Source organism: Oryzias latipes, chromosome 14 (genome assembly GCF_002234675.1).
Source record: "Oryzias latipes chromosome 14, ASM223467v1".
Taxonomy (NCBI): domain Eukaryota; kingdom Metazoa; phylum Chordata; class Actinopteri; order Beloniformes; family Adrianichthyidae; genus Oryzias; species Oryzias latipes.
This window is the reverse complement of record NC_019872.2, coordinates 2003947-2030890: the sequence shown is the minus strand read 5'-3', so window position 1 is coordinate 2030890 and position 26944 is coordinate 2003947. Positions and strand designations below refer to the sequence as shown.

Here is a 26944-nt window from a genome sequence, read left to right as displayed (position 1 = left end):
AGTGCATGACTCTGCCATTCATGTGCTGTTACCGTGGTAATATTCCAAAGGAATATACATTTTTCTGCACAAACGTTATAATAGGTAGGACTAAACATTTTTTCCTATACTGTGATAGTATCAACAATGACATCCACCCGCAATTGGGGACTCAAGTTTTTAGACTCATCTGACTGGATGACTCTCTTTCTTGAATTGGACAGAAGGAGAGTTCACACACAGAAACCTGAGTGGTTAAAATGAAGTGAGCTTCTAATGATCTCTATGCTAGCATCTACTGCCAGCTTCTCACAATTGATCCAAAATGGAGACATCCAGCTCCCTCTGGTGTTTGTGTTTAAAGCACTCTGAAGCTGAACCGTGTCAATCAGTCTTTGGGATCCTTAGCCTGTGCTTCAGACGACTCTCTGGTCTTTGTAGCTCCGCCTTCTAACCACAACGGTCCATCAGACTCTTTGCTGCTTAAAGCAGCTCCACTCCTGGAAGAAACTTCCTTCTGATCAGCAATAACAGACAGCAGGCGTTTTCGTGTCAAGAAGGAAAGTTCTGGAGGATCTTAGCTCTGGGGAGATTCATGCAAAGATCTTAGAAATCTTCCTCTGCTAACGGGCCTCAGCGTCCACATGAAGCCAGAACTGAACCGGCTTTTAATGCTCTCAGAGAGACTCAGAGGTCCAGATGTAGAGAAACTGGTTCCTTTAGCTCCTGCAGCTGGTCTGCACTAACCAGAACCAGAACCAGGAGAACCGACCCCATCACTTCTGTTCTCAGTTCTTACAACACAGGATGGATTTTAGAGCTGCTGCTAAAAGTTTTTTCTAGTCTGAAAAAAGTCACTGGTCAGATGTTCTGGTGGTTCATGGACCCAACCGGGCTCTGAGATGCAGTGATCAGAACCTGAGTTCTGCTGTGACGTTATCCAGATGTTTGTGTGTGACGGTCTGCAGTCTGACTGCTGCATCTGTCTCTTCATCCTGTTATTTGGATGCTTTCCTGCTGCCAAAGGCGGTGTGTCTGTGAAGCTCTGTGCTTTGTGTTCTGCTAGATGCAGGACCAGCAACCCTGTCTTGCCTTAAGGAACTCACAGTGAGGACCAGCCACTGCCACTGGAAGCATGTCAGCCAGTTTCTGGTGCTGGTGGTCTTCTCTTTGCCTCACATTTGGGGCTGTTTGGAGGTCTGCTATCCTCTGAAATCTGCATGTCTGTCAGTCTCTTACTGGACAGGGCAGACCGCCACGATCCAACAGAAAGAAAGGAGGGAGCTTGTGATGGCAGACTAGAGAGACGTGTTTGTGTTTGCAGATGGACAGGATGTTGCCCCGCCACACTAACCTCCATGTCTTCACGATGGTGCAGACTAATCTGTGTGAGGATTGTCCAGGTGGAAACATCACAGCTGAGCATCAGCTGCTCAGATCCAGTTTGCATCCATGACATTTTCTCTCACCCATGCGACACAGAGGAGGAGAACAAAAGGAAACAAAGACAGGTGATGTTAAAATGAACATTTATAATGACTCTTTGTTGCCGTCGCAAAAATAATCTTTAAAAAACAATTCAATTATTGACACTGAAATGCTGACTTCACTGGTAGTCCACGAGTCATAAAACACAACTCACTGAATTTCTTTTACAAACACAGTACTACAGTTACATTAAATAGTCATTACCGTTAAATTTATTAATGAATAATGTCAAATAAAGCGATAAGAACAATGAAGTCCTCTCATTCCCTCACCACAGTGACTGTTTTCTTTTTAACATCGTCTAGAAAATATTTACTGCTTCTGAGATGTTTCTGACAGAAGCAGAAAACAGACTGGCAGCATAACAATGGTGGAACATGAGCTCAAAAGGCCGTACAGTCAGGCAGATGTTTTTCATGGTGGGACAGAACCATCCCCGTCTTCCTACATGGATGCAGGCTGGCTCAGCGAAGAATTATTTGGCACTTTTACTGGCAAAAACTTGCTGTTGAAAGTTTTGACACTTTTACTAAAATGGCACAAAAAGGCGTTTTTCATTTCTAAACATGTTCAAAGGTACTTTTCCGGTTGGAAAACACAGACATGTTCTCCCTGAAAGCCCTTTGATGGTTTGTAACAAATGATAGAAAGCAACTGTTGTTATTAATCAAGAAATCTACCCAATCAACAAAACATCCATTTGCCTCAGTTGGAATTACCGGATCGTATGCTGTCAGTCCATTTTATTCTGAAATGGAACGAGTAGAGACCAAGAACAAACTCTGGAAAAAGTATGAGAACATTTGCAGGGAACCAACAAGCAATCCTCCGTTTGCATTCCAGCAGCTTGCAGACCAGTCCAGATCAGCAGAACATAAACAGTCTCACAGAGTTGGACAGTTGAAGCTTCAACATGTACAAATAGAAGTTAGTGGGGATGAAAAAGGTCAGCAAAGTTCATGGGAGGTTCGGTGAACAAAGACGATGATGGCCTTGTGTGTTGTGGGGAGCAGATCCTGTGCTGCAGGGCGGGTGGATCAAACTCTAACGGTGGCGTTGTGCAGGCTGTGGAAAAGGCGAGAACTGGTTTAAAGAGAGCAGCTTGTATCAGTTTGTAGCATTCAGAGCAGTCCAAGCCTCTTCTGTGGTGGGGGGGCGTGGAGCGAATGTCCAGGAGATCTTAAAATCAGGATAATTTTTTCGGAATGATCCTGCGGTTCATCGGGACTCAGACGTGAAGCTGAAACTCGTGGACAAACAACTCAAAACAATGAGAAAGTCCCTTCAGTGTCTCATGGCGATGAAGAGGCAGAAGCCTTCGGCTCTTTGCTGGAGCTGAGACTTTCAGTTGTAGTTTTAATATCAGGCGAAGCTCAACCTTTCATCCTGATCAGCTGGAAAAATAAGCATTTCTAATTTCGGATCTTTGAAAGCAAGGGGACGGAAGTGAATGCTGCAAACAAAGCACTCAGTGACTGACGCAGACCTCTGCTGCTGGGAATGTGACGGGGAGCCTTGGAGAGGGAACAGGCGCTACTCTTCCAGTTAGTCTGAGAATCCAGCCCTTTCCATCACTCATGAGACCCAACAGGTTCAGGGAATACAGAAAGAAATGAAAGCAGCCTCAGACTCTCAACAACAAAGAAAAGCCGGAAAAAAGAAAACAACTCAGAACAGAGCAGCTGTAAAACAGTTTGCGTCATTTCACACCCAGTATGACCCTCTGATCAGTAAAGTGCATTTATACAACAACAAACACACAATCTTGTGTTGACAGCGAATCGGAAGTTCCTTGAACAGATCTGCTTTATGAGTTCGGCCGCAGGAGGCCTACCTGACTGCAGGTGAAGCATGTCACCGACACAGATACTCACTTGACATGAAGTTAACATTCCTGCCCTGAATTTCACTGAAGACAGATAAAAACAGAAGGTCAAACAGAGAAAGCGTGAGTACATTCATCGAGTAGATCTGGGCCTTGAAGTCTTGTAAAACAGATCACAGGAAAGAATGAGTGAGGTTCAACCTGTTTGTTAAAGAAATGCAGGCCTGATATCCAGTACCACAAGGAGCTGGTTGGCATGTTCACGCCTCACGGGGGCGTGAGGCAGAACATCTTCTCTGATGAAGGCGGGACGGATGAGCGGATGAGAGACGGCGGCTCTCACGCGTGTCTTTTTTTTTCTTTTTCGGGCCAACATGACAACAATGAGCTCCCTCCCTCCCAACTCACGACATAAAGAAAGGTTTTCCACATGAGGCGAGGAAACTGAAGAGCTTTACATCTGACTGCATGCAGTGTTATGTCCTTGAATGTTTGCGAGACACTCGCTGGTTTTTTTTATAACCTTTTTTCCTCCATAATTTACTTTGATACCATGCAATAGAAGACGTGCAAAAAGATAACATCTAACTCCACAAACACATTTTGGATTGTTAATGGCTGTGTTATGAATGCCTATAACATGTTATGCTTTGTCCATGCTGGCCTATAGAGACATTTGTGGGAAAACAGCAGTACTGAAGCCACAGGTCAAACGAACACACGAAAAATGCGTGGAGTGTAAAACAACGCGGATCCATAGAAATCACAACCTTTAACTCTTACTCTATGTAGCTATGGGATAAAACGATGCACAGAGAGTTCTTTGTCCTTTGTTTGATTATCTTTTCTTAACTTAAATGACAATGTTGGATTGGCACTTGATCAGCACTTCTAAACAAGTTATTGATATCTAACATTTGATCGCACATCTATGATTTCAGAAGCTGCAGAGGTCTAGTTTGGCACAATTCGCACTACAGAGTCTATTATTACTTTGACCTTTATCTTACCGAACACTGTATAGTTGTCTTTACACCTGGGTTTCTGCCCCGGCCTTCCGGAGCGCGTCTCTAAATCCACGGACCAGACATCTTTTAAACTAAAATATTTTGTATAGTTTACTTATCAAATAGCAGCATTTTCATAACTTACAAAAGTACATGTAAACCTATTCATTCAAAATCTTAGTAATTTCAAAGGTTCATACAACAGACATAAAACACAAAACAGGACAACATGCTACTATATTGCTTCCAATATTCTTTACATTTTCTTACTGTCAAACTAAATCATCAGTGACAGGAATATGGACACCACCGGCCGATGATGAAGCATCAAAATGCACAAACAAATCGCGAAGCTAATCTTACTCGGGCTTTGCCTGAACTCCCACCATCCGCACAAATATAACAGAGTTTCACATTGGATCGACAACGATGAACTGCATTTGGACTACAAACTAGAATAGCTACGATAAAGTACATATAGATCATATGACATGACATATTGTATTCCACAGAAAGGATTTCTAGTCATTTTCAGATAACAGCATATGCATAAAGGATGTTGTTTCACTTTGAGGTCGCAAACAAGTTTCCATGGTCATCGCTTCTTATAGTATGCCTTCCGTCCAAACTATGCTTTATAAAGAGGCTGAAGCTTGAGCTGTGCCGTCACGTCATTGTTTATCCAACCAAGATTTGCCTTCCTCACAATAAAAAACAAAAGACGCTTCTTTAAAAAAGGCTAAACCCGTCGAAATCAGACCTGTTCTTCTGATACGCTGCTGGTTGATCTCAGTGGGTGTCACAGTTTTGAAGGCAGGTGTTCTGTGCGTCTTAACCTTGTGAACTCTTTAGGCAAGAAAAATATTTCCATTTCCCCACGACCCACAATGCACCGCAGCACAGCCGACGCCCCGCCCATGAGACGACAAGACAGGAGGAAGGAGAAAGCGGGGAGAGCACGCAGCAGGAAGACGCACAGACAGACAGAACATGAAGAGGACCGAAATGCTGAGAGAAAGAGGAAAGTTAATGCGGGGCAGAGAAAAAAGAACACAAGCTGCATTTTGGTGCAAAGCATCAGTCAGAGCTCTGGAAAAGAGCAGTCCAGTTGCATTGATAAAACATGCCTTTTTTTTGTGCTTGTTTCTTACTATGCAAAAGTCCTGGGCAGTCAAAGGTTCTCGTTTGCTGTAATTTCAGCGGTGGCCAGATTGGAGTTATGGATGAAGGTGCAAACCTGTTCGGGGGTGCTTTAAACGCTTCCAGATCCTGATGAATCGTGGAAAAGAAAATGTTCTCTGACCATGTCAGGCAGCACCAACCCTCACAGCTTCGGGCTAACCCAGCTGATCATAGAGCTCGGGTTGATCGGGACAACTGACTGAAGAGAACAGCGCGGCGAGATGGGGAGGGTTCAACTAGTCTGCTGGTTGGAAAATGTCCACTAATTTAAGTGTGGCGTTGAACAGAAACATCAGAAGACGTGGGTGTGTAAATACTTGTGTAGAGATTTCCCCTCTGTCAGTATTAGTAGGTCTTGCGTGCAACATGGATGTGCAAATTGAAATATATTCACATCCCAAATGGGGGTGAAAGCGCTTTACAGTCTGTTTAAATGTCTCACAGTGCAGTCTTTAGAGACTCAGCGCACGCAGAATGATAGCAGCACAGAGGGGAGTCCAGGTACGTCTGGACTGCCTGTCCACGCTGGACAAACAGGTTTCAATGAAACAGAGGGACGCAAAAGCTTCAATGTTTTATTACAGGCTCAGCGCGAGCTCTGGGAACACAAGTGTGGGACGGCTCTGTCTTCTCCGTGTTTTGATGTGAACTGGGAAGGATGGCTCACAGGAAGTGACTCCAAAAAGCTTCATCTCCTGTCCTTCTGCTCCCCTTCCTTTTCTGCACGACACTGGACTATTTGGTACTATTTGGATCACAGATATTGGTTCAAACAGTTTTTCTACTTAAATGCTTTTATCGTGCTCTGTTTGTGTTCTCAACCGAACGAGCGAGACAATGCTTCAGGGCGCCGTGAACCTCCGGTTCTCGGGAGACGCAAAAACGTAGAAATTAAGCAGGATAAGATTAATCATTGGGGGTTCAGGTTTTAATTGGGGGGAGCAGAAAGCCTTGTTATGGAGTAGTAACAACCTGACCAGAAAGACATTTTATCCCGAAATGCTGAAATGAACATTGGTCATTTGATGAGAGGCGGAGACAAATTTATTGAGCCAGTCGTGGCTGAAGGACATAACGTTAGCCTCCCAACAAGATACCGGGACTTAACCGCAGAAAACCTAATGCTATAGCACCAAGAAACGGTAAAATATCAAACTATTTCTTTGTGTTTGTAGCTGTGACTGAATTTCTAATACGTTTCAGTGTTTGTGCATTTATGGGAACATTATCTGTGAGTTTATGTAAAATATTTCTATACATTCCTGTGTCTCCTCTATCCTCTCACATTGATTACTTAACCCCTGAACTATACCTGCAGGCAGCAACAGTTAAGTCCAGTCTGGGTTTGAGTTATACATTTCTTTCACTGCAAACAATATTTGATCCCTGTAAATAAAAAATAGCAATAGGCTAATATTGTTCTTACATTCAGATCAACCTGTGTTCACAGGTTTAGATAAGGTTTTGTGTTTAAATGAGACCGTCTCAATAAATAAAGGATGAAAATATAAAATACCCAAATTTAGAAAAGTCAATTATGATATGAGCCAGAATTCAACAGATGTCAACATATAGAAGATTTTCTCTATCTTTTTTTTCTTTTTTCTTTTTAATAAATCAAAGTCAGATTGCTTCCCCACAGGTGGAGCTGAGTTCAGGTGCTCGTAATGAAACCTCTCCCCTCTCGACAATGCTTTCTGCAAAAGCAAGCTTTGTAAATCAGCTCGACAGCCCGGCTGGATCTTCATCTGACACTCGGGTCCTGGGGAGCCAAAGTCTGAAAGGCAAACGAGAGCTTACAAAACTAAGCAAACAAAAAAAGGAAAATCAAAGAGAAATTAGGTTTTGGAGGTGAGGAAAACCCTGCGGCCTCACCCTTTAATCTGCATCTTGGCAGTGGACCAGGTCAGCTTACTCTGATCACTTGACACAAACTTTTAAAAAACATCAGGACGTCAGTCCTAAAAACACACTCACATATCAAACACACTTGGTTGTCTCCCCACCACCTCCTTTGTATTCTCTCCTTTGATACTGAAATACTGAACCGATATTTGGACATTTCTTTTTTTTCTGTACACCTCCACTCTTTCAATACCCTTTTATCTCTGCCTTCATCCTTTCCTTACTTTCTCTCCTATGCTCTCTTAGCCCACCTTCTGTGGGTTGGTAGCACGCACGCCCTGCTCATAGGTGATCCGTTGGCTGATCAGATACTGCGCTGCTTGTGTAGCGGCTGGCGACCCTGTTATCGTTACTTTGCGGTTCCGAGTACCAGGAATGAACTCTCCCTTTTTGGAGATCTGGATGCGGGCTCCTGTCAGCTCCTGGTACTCTACCAGCGTCTTCCCGCCCTTCCCCAGAATGGCACCCACCAGATTCTCTGGGACAGCTATTTCAACCACGTCCTTGGCCCCATCTGCCAGCTTCTCTGTTGCCAGAAGAGATGAAGCCATCAGAGGGGACGAAGCATTCAGGTAACCGTTGGAAGCCCCAGTAGCAGCAGCTAGGGAACCCAAGGAGAAGCCACCGAGGCCTGTGGCTGGGTGGCCAGCGCTGCTGGAGGCATCATTAGCGTAGGAGGCCAGCAGGTTGGCTGCAGCCGCTGCTGCTGGGTTAGCACTGGCTGCTACTGCAGCAAGAACTCCAGAGGCGGCTGCAGGGTTGAGGCCCAGGCCCAGGGTGTTAGTGTTGTAGCCGTAGCTGGCCAGGGTGTTCAGGGCTGAGGTGATGGCCAGCAGATCATTGCCGGAGAAACTGGACATGGCAGCAGGAAAGGCACCCATTCCTGTCAGTCCAGCCTGACCCAGAAGGCTGGAGGCAGTGGCAGCAGCCGCAGCTGCATTGGGCAGCACCTCAGCCGTGTTAGCGTAGGGGGAGCCCGTGGGGTTGGAGTTGGCCACCGGGCCGGAGACGTTGGAGTAGCTAATGTTGAGGCAGCTGCTGCTCTGAGGGTCCTCCTGGATTTTCTGCACGATGATTTCCACAGCTTTACGGTTCTGCTCAGGTTCCCCGCTGATGGTGACCACCCGCTCCTGCAAGTTGATGCCCTCTGGCTTCTGGGAGAGCTGCACCCACGCCCCTGACTGCTCCATCACTGCTTTGACTGTGGCTCCACCCTTGCCAATGATGAGTCCAGCTGTGCTGTTAGGCACGATCAGTTTGGCCTGAAAAGAAAAAAGAATGACTCTTGTAGCAAATACAGGAAACATGAGCCAGATTTAACAGCAACCAACCAACAGAGGGGTATCTCTCCCTTAGTCACAGTACTATACTAGCTCCCGCTTTACTCAGCAATTTGTTAATCCCAGGGGTTTAGGCTGCAGCTGCCACATGGCTCTGCCTAGCTATGAAAGACTGAGGGTAAAAATAACCATGTCCATTCGCATTTTGCTGGCATTACCAGACTGTGGGTCATGGCACAAAGAGCAAGTATGATTTTCAAGCTGAGCCGCTTTCACACATCAGATACCCAACATCCATGCTTTCAATGATCGACTAAACTAATGGTAGTCAGTCTCACGCTGGTTGGTTTCTGTAAATGTGTGTTGTGGTGCATGCGATGGTGCATGTTATTCCTGAGAGATCGTAAATGATATCAAATGATGTGTAATACTAGAGTTTGAAACTTCACAGCCACAAAAACTGGGACAACGAACACATCCAAGTGTTTTCTGACAGGCTGTCCTCTCTTGGATTAACTGATAGACGTGCAATCAACAGTCCTGCTGAGACAGAAAATTTGTCTGAACGTTTGTGAGTAATATTGTTTTAACCAAGTGGGATGGAGACTTGGTAATCTTTTCACTTAGCAGTGAAAACTCTTTCATTGATCCATTTTGTCATAAAGCTTTTTTATGACTAAACTGATGTCGATGTTAGTTCTTTTATCTCTTCCTGCAGGAGTCCTTTCTGTGTTCTTCAAGACTTTTTTGTCTGCCAGTAACACTAGTAAGGTTCTCCACGGCTCCAGGTTTCCTCCACATGTCGGTGAAGGCTCTTATTCTGTCTCTGTGCTTGAATTTCTACAGATGCAGCATAAAATGTATCTTTTTTAAGCTCCACTTTTGTCAGGCAGCTTGTGTTGAAGTGATTTCTTGGTTCAGGATGTGTTGCAGTATTCTGTATTGGTCAGAAAGATTATCTAACGGACTGTTCTTGATTTAGTAAGAAGGCAGTGTTACCTTTTAAAGTTTTTCACAACCAAATTATAAAATTCTGTAATTTAAATCATCTTAAAACAAGAACTCTCAAAGCAAGAAGAAACAGAAGAGAGCCCTTTTCTGCAAACATTTTTAGATACTGTTGGAAAAAGTGTGATGTCTTTTATTTCCTGTTCCTGCTTTTGTCTGGCAGGTGCTAAAGCTCACCTGAACTCCCGGTGGCCAACTTTACTGCAAAGAATGCAACTTGTCATTGAAATTACAGGAACTGCACTGAGAAAACTTCAAGTCAGATTTATTTTGGATTTTCATGTTAAAGAGGAGGCTTTCCTGTAAAGTCAGTCAAGGTGTCCCACAGGGCTCGGAATTTGGTCACATTTATTTTAGTCTTTACAGGCTCTTTTAGTAGATTCTTAGAAGAATCATAGTGACAACAACAGCACCTGTTGGTAAAAAGAAAGTCCACACCGGCCTTGAACCCAAGTGGGGTTCATGAAATGAACTGAAATGTCTTTTGTTATTCTTTGACATTCTTTCACTGCGTCGGGATGAAACTAATCAAAATCAGGTCTTTACTCTGATTTCTTGAGGACAGGCCCATATTAGGGACATGATGACCACTGACAGGAAGAATCAGTCAGGTAAAAGTAGAAGTGTGAATGATCTCACCTGTTTGACGCGGTCAGGATTAACTGTGGTCTGTGGTTGAAGTATGCTGACAGGTTCTGGCTTTTGGGCACTCTGGGGCATCTCACGAACCTTCTCCGCAATGAAGTTGTGCACACTGTTGAGGGCTTCAACCGTCCCCTGTATCAGACAGACTCTTTCTGTTGTACCTATGAGAGAAGGACAGAGGATGGGAGTTCTGACCTGCTCTGCGTGGACAGACCTGAGGAGCTTCCCTCCAGCTCATCTAAAACTTTACATTGAAACGTTCTCTTGGTGATCAGGAACATTTTTTAAATTTGACAAATATAGTACCTTCTCCAACCTTTTACACAATCAACTGTGATTCAGCTGCAAGACTGAACACTGCTTAGTTTGCAAGCTGCGGGGTGTTGTGGGGGTGGGGTGTGACGATAGGATTCCTTATCAGTGTTGTAACACTTACAGCAATGTAACGTTTGGAGCCTGTTCTTGCCTCGCAGCTCTAATAGACTAAACACACATTTGTTCTTCCTCTTGGTTTCTTTTTACACCCACACTGACAACCAAACTGACATCCTGTTGCCATGGCAAAGGGCTGGAAACAGGTGATGCAACAAGGAGGCTTGTAATGGCTTGCATACATTTGTTCAAAATCTACCTGCAGCTCTTTGCTATCAGTGCTAGAAAGTAAAATGTGCCTTGAAGCACTGTCAAAGCTTTACATGCATGTTTGCTGAATGCCAAAAAAATACAGTTGCCCCCATGATTCAGGAAATTGTATTCCTGAGACAAAAAAGAACACCTGACAAAGGTATATTGGCTTCTGTTTTCTTAAACATCTGCAGCTCCCCTTTGGAGTTCACAACACCCACAGACTGCAAAATTAATACCGGTAAGAGAAATCTGTCCCTGTTGGTGCTGATGGAGGTAAAGGATACAGTGGGGCAAAAAAGTATTCAGTCAGCCACCAATGGTGCAAGTTGTCCCACTTAAAAAGATGAGAGAGGCCTGAAATTTTCATCTTTGGTAGACCTCAACCATGAGAGAAAAAATGAGAAAATAAATCCAGAAAATCACATTGTCTGATTTTAAAAGAATGTATTTGTAAATAATGGTGGAAAATAAGTACCGTAAATTCCGGACTACAAAGCGCACCCGATTACAAGCCGCACCCACCCATTTTCACGTGTTTAATTAGTTTTATACATACACAAGCCGCGTCAGAGTACAAGCCGTGCATGTGTTAGGCGATATTGTCATCCTGACAGATCACAGCCAGTATTCCAGAGTGAGTGCAATTCATTAGCACATTGTGGGTGGTGCCAACTTAGCCTCTGGCTCATGTATTTGAGTGTATCGACATCTGTCAAACAGCATGGACCTCTATTCTGTTCACAAGTTCCTCAGTTATGGTGTTTTTATTTCATTTTTTTTAACTTATTGACAATCTAGGTATCATACATAAAATTACAAACAGTAACCATATAATCAACATTACATCCCTCAGTTATGATGAGGAAATTTACATCCGCGATTCCACATTTCCCATGAGTCTTAGGGGCTAAAGGCGGGGCCAATGCCCGGCTCGCCATTCTGTTGAGCAAGTATCAGCAGTGCATGGAGGGGTGAACGGGAAAAGCTCTCCTTCCGCTTGTGTCGCAGCAGCGTTATGGGAGTAACAGGACTGGTTAAAAAACACACCAGTAAAATAAAGCAGCGGCGACTGAAAAGCGCGCGCCTCAGTGCGGCGCGTGCGTCAGAATTCAGAAGCCTCTGCACTCCGCGGACGCCTCTGCGCTCCGCTCCCGCCCCGCGCGCTCCTTGTCTCCCCTTCCTATCTACTCCGACACCTCTGGCCAGGGCGGCTTCAAGGAGGAGCACTTCGTCCCTATTGCGCCGGTGGATGGAGCAAATAGTTTCTGTGCAAAGCAATCGGACTTAATACTGTACGTTTTGTGTATGAGGGGCGGATGCGTTGTTACGTGTGGGAGCCTTCAGACTGCCATCGGCCCCGCAGCTCAATCAGCAGGAGAAGATGTCTCCAGCTCACACGGAGGCTGTGAGTTTTTCAAAGCAAAATTCCGCTTTTACGGTTTCCTTAGAAACCGTAAATGGAGTGTAAATTCACTCCATGCGCTGTTCTCTCTGTCACGCAGCAAACCGGCTTTTCCAAACCCGTTGGTGACGGTGGACTTTTTTACGCTGGTTTTAACGATTGCTTTTAACTTGAAAGCTTCATCATATTGTAGCGGCGATCTGGTGCACGTTGGGTCTAATGGCACCAAAGGATTCTGGGATGCGGCCGGGCATGCGTGTTTCATTTTGTTGAACCATGACTGAAGTGTCTAAGACCTGAAGTCAAGTCCATGCTGTTTGGCTGCTTAGAGGTGTGTTGAAAATAAATGCCTTGTGCTTGGTGTTAGTTCAAGAACTCAAACTATTCACTGAGTTCGAAAGTACGTACATGGCGGCCGCTAATTAAATCCATAAATTAATTAAATCCATAAATTAGCCGCGTCACTGAATAAGCCGCAGGGCTGTAAGCGCAGGAAAAAAGTAGCGGCTTGTAGTCCGGAAATTACGGTATTTGTTCACCTACAAACAAGTAAGATTTCTGTTTCTCACTGACCTGTAGCTTCTTCTGTAGAGGATCCTCTGTCCTCCACCTGTATTAATGACTCCTGTTTGAACTGGTTATCTATATAAAGACACCTGTCCACAACCTCAAACAGTCACACTCCAAACTCCACTATGGCCAAGACCAAAGAGCTGTCCAAGGACACCAGAAACCAAATTGTTGACCTGCACGAAGCTGGAAGACTGAATCTGCAACAGGTAAGCATCTTGGTGTGAAGAAATCAACTGTGGGAGCAATTATTAGGAAATGGAAGACATGCTAGACCACTGAGAATCTCCCTCCATCTGGGGCTCCCCCCAAGATCCCCCCAAGAAGACATGATACTTCCGGTTCCGGGTTACAGCACGGACGCGTGTCGCTCACTGCAGCTATACAACTATCTTCAAATGACTTAAAAAGTTTACTTTCTCCAAAAAAAGAGAGCTGACCATGGCCCCTAAGAAAAACCATGACTACGAAGACCTTAAAAAGACTCTTGATGACATCCAAGCTGCGTTGTATCCCTTTATGGAACAAGTGACAGCTAAGCTAGCTTCGCTTTTGGAGCTGATGGAGGACTTCCGAAGATTCCGAGCTCAAAACGAGCAACGAGAAAACCGGGTCGACATTCTGGAGAAAAGACTGGACGATGTGGAACAACATCAAGGATGAATAATGTCATTTTCACTGGAGTACCGATCAAACCTCGGGCAAAGCTAAATGCAGCTGGAGCTAGCATTGCTAATACTAATAGCGCTTGCATTGCTAGTAGTTCTGAAACGGAGAGCAGTGGAGAGTCTGTGGAACACCAAATGGAATCATTTCTCACCTCTAAAGGGATTTCCCTGGATCTAAATACCATCAAGACCTGCCATCCGCTCCCCAGGAGAAAGGAGACGGATAAACCAGCGATCCTCATCAGGTTTGTGAATCAAAAACACAAGCTAGCTCTGATGATTCAAAGGAAGAATCTGAAGGGATCTGCTGTTTATCTGAACGACCATCTGACCAAAAGGAATGCTGAAATCGCCAAACATGCCAGGCTTCTCAGGAAGCGTAAGCAGATTGAGAACACTTGGGTTAAAGGCTGCAGGATTTACGTCAAACCACTTGGTCCACCAGACCGGTCCAAGGTTCTGGTTGTGAACAACATGAAGGACTTTGAGAAGTGTCTAATCACGGATGTTTGAACCAACATGCAGTAATAAATCAAAGAGCTGAATATAATTTCAAGAAATATGACGCCTGGATTCATCGCTATCTCCAAAAGTCTGAAGTTACCTTATTCTCAGCAAAGCTCTGACCTGCAGACAACTTGACCTCGTAGCTGATATTAGCTGAAGAAGGATATGGACCTGAATCTAATGTCTGCAGATGTAACATCGAAGAGAACTATAAACTCTGTTTGTACCCAGAAGAACGGCTGTTAATCAGCAGAACAAGAAATACCAACCTTGGTCATTCGACAGATTATGGACCCTTTTTATTTTCCCTTACAGCATTACTTTATTAGAAAAAAAAAATAAAGAAAAATAAAAAAAAATAATAAAACAAATGATTACTCAATTATTGAAAATGGTTAAATTGATTGACTTTTAATGATACTACTTCACTTGCTCCAAAAAATTGATAAGTTTATTTCTGATTTTTTCCTAATGTAACATATTTTTGCACATATTTGTAACTTTTGATACGTGATCAAATTTTGCTATGAAAATTTCTAAAATAGTGTTATGTCTATTTTACTGATATGGTATTATTTTTAATCATAACAATGACTTTTATAAGTAACATAATTTGCATATATTTTGGATACTTTATTGCCATGTTGATTTCTTAAAGTTATTTTTTACAAAATAATTTAATTAATTCATCTTTGTCATGTGCTTTATTGATACTTCAAGATTCTTAATCCTGTCTGATAAAAGCTAGGAACCGGATAATGATAAATAATGTAATAAAATGGTTACGGTATAACGGGGTGGGATTATATAAATTTGCTTCCTTCCACTCCCTTTAAGCAATATTTATTAATATGTCTAATTATCCTAAGTTTGATTAGTTACTGTATGAATGTATAACTGATGATTGTATTGTTTTTGTGTATTATTTCTATTTGATTGCTTGAAATAAACCATTTCAAATCAAATCAAATCAAATCTCACCCCATGGTGTCACAATGATCACAAGAACGGTGAACAAAAATCCCAGAACCACACGGGGGACCTAGAGAATAACCTGCAAAGAGCTGGGACCAAAGCAACAAAGGCTATCATCAATGAGACACTACACCACCAGGGACTCAAACCCTGCAGGGCCAGACGTGTCCCCCTGCTAAAGCCAGTACATGTCCAGAACCGTTTTAAAGTCTGCTAGAGAGCATTTAGATCAGAGGTCCCCAACCTTTATAGCGCCACGGACCGGTATGACGTCACACAAAGTTATCACGGACCTGTCTTTAAGAAGTAGGCGGAGAACTATTTTAACAACGCTACGCTGGAGGAAGAGATATTTGACAAGACACACCCTGAGCTTTTATTTTGACACGCACAACTTTGAACATCGCTCAGGTGTCATCATCCTCCTCTCCCTTTCCCACACTCTCATGGTGCAAAAAAGAAGTACTGTCTATTAAATGTAGCTTTCTTTATTTTGGAAGTGGAAGGCTCCCCTTCTGTCTCCTGGCTGGGCCTTTTCCCCCTGGCAAAGAAACCTTCCAAAGACGTTTGTTTTTACTCATTTTAATAACTCCTTGGTTTTATTTTAGCGATAACTTATCACGTGACCGAGAAGAGCGCCTTGGCCTGCGTCAAGAGTGACACAGACGAATGTAACAGAGAATCGGGCGATTTTTCAAACTAAAGCATCTTTCAGATTCCGAATAAATAAAACGGAAGTCATGTAAGTTATTATTTCTTTCTGTGCGGCCCGGTACCAAATGACCCACGGACTGGTACCGGTCCGCGGCCTGGGGTTTGGGGACCACTGATTTAGATGATCCAGAAGAGGACTGGGAGAATGTCCTATGCCTAGTTTGTGAAAACCTTGTGAAGATTTACAGAAAACGTTTGGCTGCTGTCATTGCCAACAAAGGGCATATAACAACATATTGAGTTGAACTTTTGTTATTGACCAAATACTTATTTTCCACCATAATTTACAAATAAATTCTTTTAAAATCAGACACTGTAATTTGCTGGATTATTTTCTCATTCTGTCTGTCATAGTTGAGGAATACCTTTGAGGACAATTACAGGCCTCTCTCATCTTTTTAAGTGGGAGAACTTGCACCATTGGTGGCTGACTGAATACCTTTTTGCCCCACTGCAGGTACAGTCAAGCACTTTTTGTGAGTGAAACACCCGTCTTCCATTCCAGCCTTGTCCTATGCAGAATTGCTGGAGTCTATCTCAGGTGATTCAGGGCGAAAGCAGGGAAAACCCTGGACACGGTCAGACAGGTTGCATCACCCAGTCACACGCTCACTCCCAATTTCCAATTTAGAAATACAGATGAACATGAAGCACGTCTTATGACAATGGGAGGAAGCCGGAGTACCCGGAGAAAACCCACGCATGCACAAAGAGAACATGCGATCTCCACACAGAAAACACCCGGCCCACCACAGAGCAACTTGTATAAAACCTAACATCTAAACTAGCATTGCAATTTTGGATGGCATGAGGTCTTTGAACAAAGAGGCCATCACAGAGAAAGAAAAATATGCTGTGTTGTGATTTAAAAGTGTAAATCATCATCCTGACTCGGTTTGTAAACTGCAGAAACCCATTAAAACAAATCATTTATCATAGGATATGAACATTCTCTCATGTTCATCCTTCACAGCATTGAGTCCTGCATATTCTTCATGCTTTTGAAACACGCCTTATTCAGCTCACCATCAAACTTTGTAGAGACTTTACAAAGACAGCCGATGAATCCAACTGTGTTTGAGCAGGGTGGGACAGGCAACGAGCGGGACCAGGGTTAAAAAGCACAACCTATTCAGGGTAAAGCCCTGACCTTGGACAGCTCCAACCCCTCGATTCTTTCACTTGTCTTCTTTAGCTTTTTAGATTACAGATCAACAGATTAAAGATAAAAAAACAGATTAAAAAACAAGAAAATAAAAAAAAGAATAAATAGCTTCTAGAAGTGTAGGGAGTAACAGGATAAGCAGCATCTTTTATTTTTTTAATAGTTCCCTGAAATTTTTCATAGAAAGTAAAGTAAAACGTCAACAAAAATTAAATGACTTATGTTTACGGAAAAAAAAATCGCGGGGGGGAGGGGGTCTTGGCACTGTAGCATGTCTTAGAAGATCAAATTAGGTTTACCCGCATGCAGAGCAACTGAGGCGTTCACTCTCTGCTATTCTGTTCAGGGAGGACCATCATTTTTTAAAATGCAATTAACAGCTTTAAGACATTTGCATTAACAGATTAAAAGGATTAAAGGGTGTATTGATTTGAATAGATCCAAGCTTAATAAATTAATCATTGATCCATAAAAGTAGAGATTGATGTTTTCTGCCTTTCCTTTTCCTGTGACTTAATGCATAACAGCAGTAAGGCCAGAGTCAGTTAGCTTGATGCTAACGTATAACAGAATTTCCCATAGGACGGCTAATGCTAACGCTTGTTCGACCTAAACCTACATTGCTGACTAGGTGAACAGCTTTATAGACTCATAGGCAGGAATTTTTCAAACTCTTTTAAGAAAACATTGTTTTAAAGTATCCATTTGTGGTCTAAAGCACAGTTTTTAGCTCAAATCTTTTGTAAACTGTGTAAATTCAAAGTTGAATGGAATCAAATCAAGTGGATCGTAATCAAATCAATCCAGGCTCTAGTGAATTGAATCTAACCGATTGGATCAAAAGAATCAAGAAATTGAACCAGATCATAGAATCAGAATCGAATCGATTCTGGATTAGTGATACCAAGCCCTAGATAAAAGACATTTGCTCTAAAGCTTTAAAAGTAAGATTCCAAGTTACTAATAGCGTGACATGCAGAGGACTAAATGTGTGGTTTGCAAAACCATTCAGATCAAGCAGGACAATGCTGGAGACAGAGTAGCGCGACTGCACCTGAGACAAAATAACCAACTCCATATTGGCGCGTCTCATTAAAACAAGGGCTGGCTGGGGGACTGGGGGAGCTTTCTGCGTGGAGTTTGCATGTTCTCTCTGTGCGTGCGTGGGTTTTCCCCGGCCTCCTCCCGCCTTCCAAAAACATGCTTCATAGGTGTATTGGTTCCTCTAAATCAGGGGTGCTGTATCCGGTCCGCCATGTGGTCTAATCTGGCCCAGTCATGAAGAGTAAAAATCAAAAGGATGTTTAAAAAAGAAAGCATGTTTCTAGTCCGTTCCTGTGGCGAGTTATGATTTTTTTAAAGAAATAACCAAAATGCACGCCACTTGGGGAACAAAGGAAAAGCAAAACAGGTGAAACAGCAAATATCTGCATGTGACAAAAGCGAAACTTAACAGCTCTGCGTCTGGATAAGATGCAGTTTGGTTCCTCATGAGCCTCACCACTGTTACGTTGCAATAGGAATAATCAGTAGTGACACCCTACTGACCAAAATGTTGTCAAAGAGAAAAAAAACGGAGCTGAATGCAAAACCTATGTGCTTGGTATGTCATCAACAGGTCGCAGTGCTCCAAGAATATAACATTCAGCACTACTATGAGCTACTTCAGCACTACTCACTATAAAGAGAAGTTTCACTGTTTGCAGTTAAGAAAAGAGAAGATTTAGCAGCTATTAGCTGGACTGAAAAAACTGAGTAAAAAAACAAAAACAAAGCTGTTTTTTGCTTTTATGTTGCTGGTCCGGCCCACTTGAGATCAGATGGGTTGAATGTGGCCCCCGAACCAAAATTATTTTGACACCCCTGCCATAAATTGCCCATAAGTGTGATTGGGTGTGTGATTGTGGCCCTGCGACATACTGGCGACCTGTCCAGGGTATCCCCTGCCTTCGCCCACGAGTGGCTTGGATAGGCTCCAGCAGCCCCGTGACCTCGAAAGGGACTAAACAAGTTTAGAAAATGAATGAATCATTAAAAAAAAGGTTGATCCCGATAAACGTCTAAATAACAAATATTGGCCAGAAACGGTCAACCCTAAATTAGATGTAGGGAGTTCTTCTACCATGACCTAAAGTCAAGCCTGGGCCGCTGGAATCATGGTTTATAATTCCATAAATGACTCTTGATAATAAAAGTTTGCATTTATTAAAGTTTTTTTTTTAGTTAAAAGTTGCATTTCATACTAAATTTGCCAAAGCTAAGAACAAAATATGCTTTACCATACAGTTGGCAGGTGTAGACAGACAGCTGGAAGAATGATGCACAGTCACATAAAGGAAAGACATTTTACTAAATGATTAGTCCAAACTGAGCAAACTCTGATGCAGTTCTCTACAGTATGAAGGTGGGCTGACTGTCCCCAGATGCTGGAACTGCATGGTCTTTCCAGGCAGTTCAGATTGCTTTTAGAATCATCTGAGAGTGTCGTGTGGAGAAGCAAACCCGATGAAGCTGTGACATTTTACAGCAACCTATCCATTTGAAACAAGTCCACATGACTAGTGTAAAAGCAATCTTGGTAAACCCCACTGGGATTCATTTCAAGTGAACTGAGATCTGTGTTTCCATGAAAACCAGGGTTCAAAGAGAGGTCAAGAAAAAAAACCAACCAGGAAACCTCCAAAGCTGAGATTTCTTCAGACTCTCTGCCTCAATACACTCCCACAGACTTGAAGCTATATAATTTAGACCAATTTTGCCAGGTCTGCCAACTTCTACAGTTGTTTCATCAGGGGCTTCATTGGAGCTTCTGCAGCTCTTCACAAACTCACTTCTGCTAAGCTACATTTTGTCTGGGATGAAGCGGCCAACAAAGCTAAATACACCCTTCTCTACAGCTCCTATTGTAGTTCAACCAGACACCTCCAAACAATTCATTATGGAGGTGGATGCGACTGATACTGGAGGGGGAGCTGTGTTATCACAGAGAGCATCTGATAGGGAAATTCATCCTGGAACGTATCCGCCCCTCAAGCTCTCTCCTGTGGAAAGAAATTATGACCTAGGCAACAGAAAGCTCCTGGCATTTAAGTTATCTCTTGAGCGCCATTGGCTGGAGGGTTCTGAACAGCCATTTTTTGTGTGAACTGACCACAAGAACCTGGAGTACATCAGAATAGCCAAAAGACTTAACTTCCACCAGGCTCGTTGGGCCATGTTTTTCGACAGGTTCAGGTTCTCGCTGTCCTACAGGCCGGGCAACAGAAACATTAGGACAGATGCAACGTCCCGCCAGCATCAGAAGGAAGGGGGGGATTCTGCTGGAGGGGCCACTATTCCCCCACAAAGCATGATGCTGGCAACCACACGCGGGCCCTGGAGCATAAGAGTAAGAAGTCAATAACCGTAAACTTTGTTAACCTGTTAGTTGTCCCACAGGCAGTTTGTTTGTCCCTTCTAGTCTACGTCCCCAAGTGTTAAAGTGGGGACACTCCTCTCGCCTGGCTTGTCAATCAGGACTCACCCGGACAGCGTTTTTAGTGGCTCAACATAGCCAACAATATCCACTAACATTGAGGCTTTTGTTTCTGTGTGTCCAATGTGCGCCAGTGTCAAGGTGCCTCGCTGGACTCCTACAACCTCTTCCTGTTCCTTCCTGTCCTTGTTCCCACATTGCTATGGACTTCATAACTGGTCCACCCAAATCTCGAGGTAACACTGGTATTGACTGTTGCGGACCAGTTCTCCAAATTAGCCCACAACAGTCAATACCTCTTGAAATCCCTTCTGCCAAAAAAGTTGGCAGATGCGGTGTTTCAACAAGTTTTTCTTTTACATGGCCTTCCGGCAAACATAGTCTCTAACCCTAGACCCCAGTTTGTTGTGGCCTTTTAGACAGAGTTCTGCAAACCCCTTTGGGTCAAGGTCAGCCTGAGCCCTGGATTCCATCCCCAGACCGATGGAAAGGTAGAGAGGTTCAATCAAGACCTCAAAACCACCCTGCGGGCTATGTGTGCCACAAATCCCTAGATGGTTCTCAATGTCGATTGGGCTGAATATGTCCACAAATCCCATGTCAACTCTTCTGGTTTGTCCCCCTTTCAGGCACTTTTATAGATACCGACCTCCACTTTTTCCCCATCAAGAACAGCAAGCTTCCACATCTGGATCAGCAGCATTTGTGAGCTGCTGTCAACACACTTGGAGGTTCCAGTCAAGTTGCTGAGGTACCAAGAAAGGTTCACCGCTGCAACCAATCAAAACCAGACACCTGGTCCGGAGTACAAAGTGGGGGACAAGTTGTGGCTTTCCTCAGCTGATGTACCTCTGAAGGGGGGGCTCAAAGAAGCTGCATCCTTGCTACTTTGGGCTCTTTTGTGTCTAAAGGATAATAAACCCCATGGGTGTTAGAATGGACTTTCTACCAAGTCTGAAGATTCATCCTGTGTTCCACATTTGCAAACTGAAACCAGCAAAAGACACTAACCTGCAAACTGCCTCAGGGAGGCCCCCTCCGCCTCGTATTGTGGATGGTGGTCCTGTGTACACTATTTGTCAACTCTTTGCCTCCCGAAGAATGGGGCATTTAATTCAATACCTTGTAGACTGGGAAGGCTATGGTCCTGGATATCGCAGTGGGAGCCAACGCGGCACATTTTGGAACAAAGACCTTCTATCCCGCTTCCACCGGGACGTCCCCAATCAGCCTCTTCGTCTGTCTGGGAGCCGGACCTCGTGAGGGGGGTTATGTTCTGCATATGTTTGGTTTTTCACCTTTTCTTTCTTTGCAGGCTGACTGTAGCTCCTCCCAGCTGATCCACACCCTCACCTGATCTCTGCAGAGGACTGCACAGCTGTCCGTACTTAGCTAATTTAGTTTGCTCCCTATTTAAGTTTACTGTGCTCCGTGTTTAGCATTGGTTCGTTTTAAATCCCGTCCTTGTGTTTGTCAGCTCAGCTTGCTCCCTTGGTTTTGTTTTCTGCATACTGTGATGTTATTTTTTTCTGTTTGTTTTTTTATTAAATCATTAGACTGTTTGACTCGTGTTAAAGCTTTTTACTGCATCTGGGTTCTAGCTGACCAAACTATAACAATTCTAAGAGGACATCAAAAGGCATTTTGTGGGTTTATTTCCACCACTGGGTCATACCAGAGACTTAAACTAAGACCCAATGCGTTTATGTGTTTTAACATGTTTTTAACATGTTCTTTTAGCATTTTTCTCATGGTGGGGGATATGTATAAAAGAATTTAAGATTTAAACTGCATTTCTGAGTTTTTCTTTGTTCAAATTATTGTGAATCAGGAGCACATGAAAAAATGCTGTTTGAAAAAGCTTGTGACGTAAAACTGAGCTGGTGTCTGACTCAAAACTGTACGGCTGGATAGCTCCACTATTGCTCACCGTTTTTGTTGCATCTGTATTAGCTTGAGTTTGTGTGGGACTGTAAGATGGCAGGAAAGAATATAAAGAATGCAAAGAGATGATGGGATATCAGCAGAGGATTCTGCAACACCTGTCCTGCCCACAATTCAAAGGTAAATTTCAAATGAACTCCTGCCACTCTGCAGAAACTATGCTCTAGAGTCTAGACAACAAAACAGGTTTTTGGATCTGGCTTAGAAACGGCAATCATTATTAAAGGACCACTGGGAACACTTTGAAAATAGATCAAAAGATGATCAGAGTGGGACTTTAAAGGGGTTGGCTTGGGGTTTTAAATCAACAATCAACTTAGCAAAGCTGTAACTGCAGCTCATTTCATCCCCCAGGGGATGGGAATGTGGAGAACAAATTTCACACAGTGTGTGACAACTGATGGGACTCTAACAGCTCAGACTACTTGCTGGACCAGATGGCAGGCCAGAACTTTACACCTCATTGGATCAGGCATCTGCCTGAAGGTAGCCACAATCATCTCAAGACCAACATTGCATATATAGTAGTTAAAGTGTCTCATCAGGGCAAAACAGCAGAAACAGCATTAATCCCTCTAACCCAAGTTTACTTAAAGAGGTCCACAGAGGATGCTGTTGAACTGGTCCTCACTTTGACATGTGGAACAGCAGAGGACATGAGTGTGGATATGAGTCAAGGATTATAGCTCTGCACTCAACACTACAACCTCCAGCAACGTGGTTAAGAAACCTATCTTGACCTTCTCCTCTCCAGGCCACAGGGCCCTCCAGTTGAACTATGAGAAGACTCCAAAGTGATGTGTCAAGCCCCATACTTTTATCGTTACATGTGCAACTAAAACCCCACTCATGAGGCAAACAACACCATCATAACATTCAGGATCACTATCAGCCTGTAGACTAAAATTGGACAATCTGGTCAAATGGAGTCCATAAATTATCTTTACCCTCAATCATTAAAGACAAAGGAGATGAACATGCTAGACTAAGCAGTAGCTCCTCCATACAAACCCTGTTTTTATAGGAAAGAGGAGGTGGACGCATGTTTAAAACAAGTCAAAACCCACATTTAGAATATAAAATGCAAACTATTATGAATATTAAACTATTGATATTTAATAAAAACGATGCATTTAGTAAAAGATTAAAAACTACATAATATATGTCAACTATGTTCTCCTAAAAAGCCTTGATAAATAACCATCTGAAACATTTCATCAATCAAAAATGAATAGGAAAAACTGTGCGTGTTGGTCTTCTCTACTCTACTTTCCCTCTGGGATCCAGTAAAGAAAGATCAAAAGGATATTCTTGTTAATGCTTGACTGCTGAGTTTGGAACCACAAACTCGACATCAGTGGCTTGGGGGGCAGACTGAGGTCCATCTCAGCCATGATCACGACAGCAGACAAATTGAGTAATGTGAGCGAGATGCTTCATTACTTCGGCAAATTTGAGATGTAAATGTAAAGCACGATGTTTGTACTAGTACAGTCAAGAAACACCAGAAAAACTATTAACTAATAACCAGGGTACATTAAGAGGATGAAGCACATGAGACTATCTTGCCATCATGATGAACATTAAAAAAAGAAACTTTCATGACTTTTGCTTAATCTGACTGTTTTTCTTCTGTTTTTTCAAATATTCAAGCATGAAAGAAGCCATTTTCATTGATGCAGGATGTCCTGAGGAGAGGGGGCTCATCCTAAACTGCTTTGTCCTCACTTTCCAGCATTAAATATGGAGCGAGGTGCTGTCTTTGCTTTTCTTTGCTCAGTAATACCTCTTGAACGTATCCATAGCCTGATGGTGCATGCATGTGGGAGAGCCTTCAGTGATCTCAGTCTTGACACTTCTCAGCAGTTGGGGGAGTGTTTTTGTGTGAATTGGTCCATGTTTGAGCTATTGTCTGATTACCCAGTGTTGCACACCACAAAAAAACTCTGTAATTACTGTCAACACATCAACAGCTTTTCTAACATATCATCCACACTACAGACTGAGCTGGAATGTTTTCGTTTCAGTATTCAGAGATGAACATATTACTGTCTCCATGTTGCTTTGTAACTGATTGACATCTCAGTACAGACGTTTCTCTTTGAACACACACCAGTCACTGCTTATTGTTGTGGTGAAACAGATTTACAGAGGAAAACCTTTTTTTTAACCACAAAGTGCTTATCAGCAAAGGCCAAAACCCACATTAAAGCAAAATAAAACATGAAATGAAATGTAATAAAGATAAAATAAACATTAAATTACAAAATCTCTTCAACAGAAAAATCCATATTTAGCTAAAAGTCTGCTGAAATAAAAAGGTGTTCAGGTGCATTTAAAAGCCTCAGCTGAATTGATTGAGTATTGGGTCGGAAAAAGAGCATTGCAGAATTAGTAAGCCATCACCTGAAACATTCAATCCACAGAAATTCCCACTCTAATCATCTTCTGATCTGTTGTCAATTATAATTATGACGTTTTTATGCAAAATTTAAAACTTTGTGTTGTTTTCTAGGACATAATCTCTGCTGAGCAGCAAGAGTTCATTAAAAATCTCCCTCTGAGTTTGTGGGCGGGACAGTTGGCAAGGAGAGAGCCTACCTCCTTCCCATCATGCATCTGTTTACAAACTCTCCCTGTAGCTTACGGCCCCTCACACCACCAACCTAACATTAGAGATGCAACAAAAATGATGAGCAATATTGGAGCTATCCAGCCGCACGGTTTTGATCCAGATTCCAGCTCAGACCAGGAAAACAAAGACTTCAACATATATATTTGTGGATGCATTGGAACGGAGCAAGGAGCTTGTAGCTTGTCGTAGTAACTTGTAGGTCACAGAACTGACAGTTTTTTCAAACAGCATTTTTTTAAGCTTCCCTTTGGATTCTTTGGATGTGGAAAAACAACAGTGGTGAACTTTAGGAAACTAACATGTGAATGGATTTGACATTCATTCTAGTTTACTTGTTTGTTTGGACACAGATTTCATTTCCACTTGATGATCTGGAAGAAATCCAGGAATCTGGAAAACTTCACTGTTCAGTAGCAGGAATTTCTGTCTGAGTTTTGGATAAAGATGTCCTGGATCCATTTTAGGTCAGTGAATTGGATCGTTTAAAATGAACCAATAATCACTAGGAATGAGATTAGCAACCACAGATTATGATATGAAACTTTGCTAAAATTAATCGTTACGTCCCTAAAAAAGGCTGTTACAAAAGTCCAGATGTGATTAAATGAAAGATTGAATATTTGTTTGAAGTTTTACCTTTGACACCAGAGACCACATATTGTTCTTCAGCTGGAAAAAAAAGTGTCTGGTTTACGCTTTAACATTGTGACTGAGTGATACTACTGAGTCAAGCATGACACTGAGGTTCTGAAAGCGAGACTGGATGAGTGTCTGATCAGAGAGATCTTCTGCTCTGGAGCTAGATTAATGTCTCCGAGTTTAACAGGAGGAAATTAGGCCTTAAACCACAGACTGATGCAGGTCAAACAGTTTTCTTAGTGATGGTTCAACACAGACCACACCAGACGTAAAGGACACATGTCTCAGCTTTACAATGACAGACAGATTGATTAAAAAAGAACAGTTAGAAACAGCTTAATAGAATGAACAACACTGGGAGAAGAAGAGGGCTTCACTCTCTGCAGCACAGCAGAAACGTCCTGAGCGCCCTGGATGAAAACATGACCACATTTTTGACAGAAATGCATCATCAACACACTAAAAAGATGAAGCTGCTGGAGAGATGTTGGTCCTAAGCTCTTTATTTTTAACAAAGAATTCTAAAAAATCATCACAGTCTGCCAAGAGTGCATAAATATTTGACGGAGAACAGATAAAAATAAAGAGTTTATAGTTTCAAAGAATACATTTTGATTTTTAATATTAGAGGAGACACAGTGACTAATCAAAAACATTTGGTTCTACAGAAACTTCACCTGACTACAGTTCCTAGTGAAAGCTTGAATGGCTGGTTTGCTTGAATGAAAGCTGTTTTATCACAGGTGCTACTTCATCCAGAAAGCTGCATGATAAATGCTGCAGAACTGAACAAGAACATCCACGTCTTTTGAACCTCCTTATTGGAGATTTAGAAGCAGGTCCAATTTAGACCAAGTGAGAAGAAGAGGTCCAGAGTGTGGATAGGGATACAAATCCAACAGCTCTGCTGTTGTTGATGTGAAAGTTAAAATCACCAGTAACTGAAACATTTTCCAGTTGAAATTTCTCTAAGGGTCAAATTCATTTTAGTGGTGGGAGTAAATTATTTAAAATTACAAAGGGAAAGGATACCAATCCACAAATCAGGTGTTGAATTAGTGTGGCAGATTTGCAACACTCGCCTGGAGACGGTTAATAACTGAAGATAAAAAGTCTACACAATCTGTGAGAAATACTTCTGCAGGGCTGGAAGAGAGGGGGAGTTAAATTAAAACCCGCTAAAATACCTTAAGGGTGACTATTTCTTATCAACTGTGATTCAAAAGAATCCTGCAACAGACTGAAACAGGGTGTAGCCTAAAACAGTAGCCGGGTAAGCCTGTGGTAGCCCCATGATCTCGAAA

General features: G+C 42.7%; 1 protein-coding gene across 3 annotated transcripts in view; it reads right to left on the bottom strand.

Annotated features, from left to right (window-relative positions):
• Window positions 1–1491: 1491 nt before the first annotated feature.
• LOC101165333 (RNA-binding protein Nova-1) overlaps window positions 1492–26944 on the bottom strand; it is a 48760-nt gene continuing 23307 nt past the window's right edge. For 2 of the 3 annotated variants that reach the window (XM_004076027.4, XM_004076028.4), the window contains exons 3-4: window positions 10314–10480; window positions 1492–8648 (exon numbers count right to left, since the gene is read on the bottom strand). In XM_004076027.4, coding sequence (XP_004076075.1) covers window positions 7629–8648; window positions 10314–10480 — 1187 coding nt within the window. In that variant the 3' untranslated portion in view covers window positions 1492–7628. The remainder of the gene's footprint in view (window positions 8649–10313; window positions 10481–26944) is intronic. The other variant, XR_002291620.2, reaches the window with a different exon arrangement.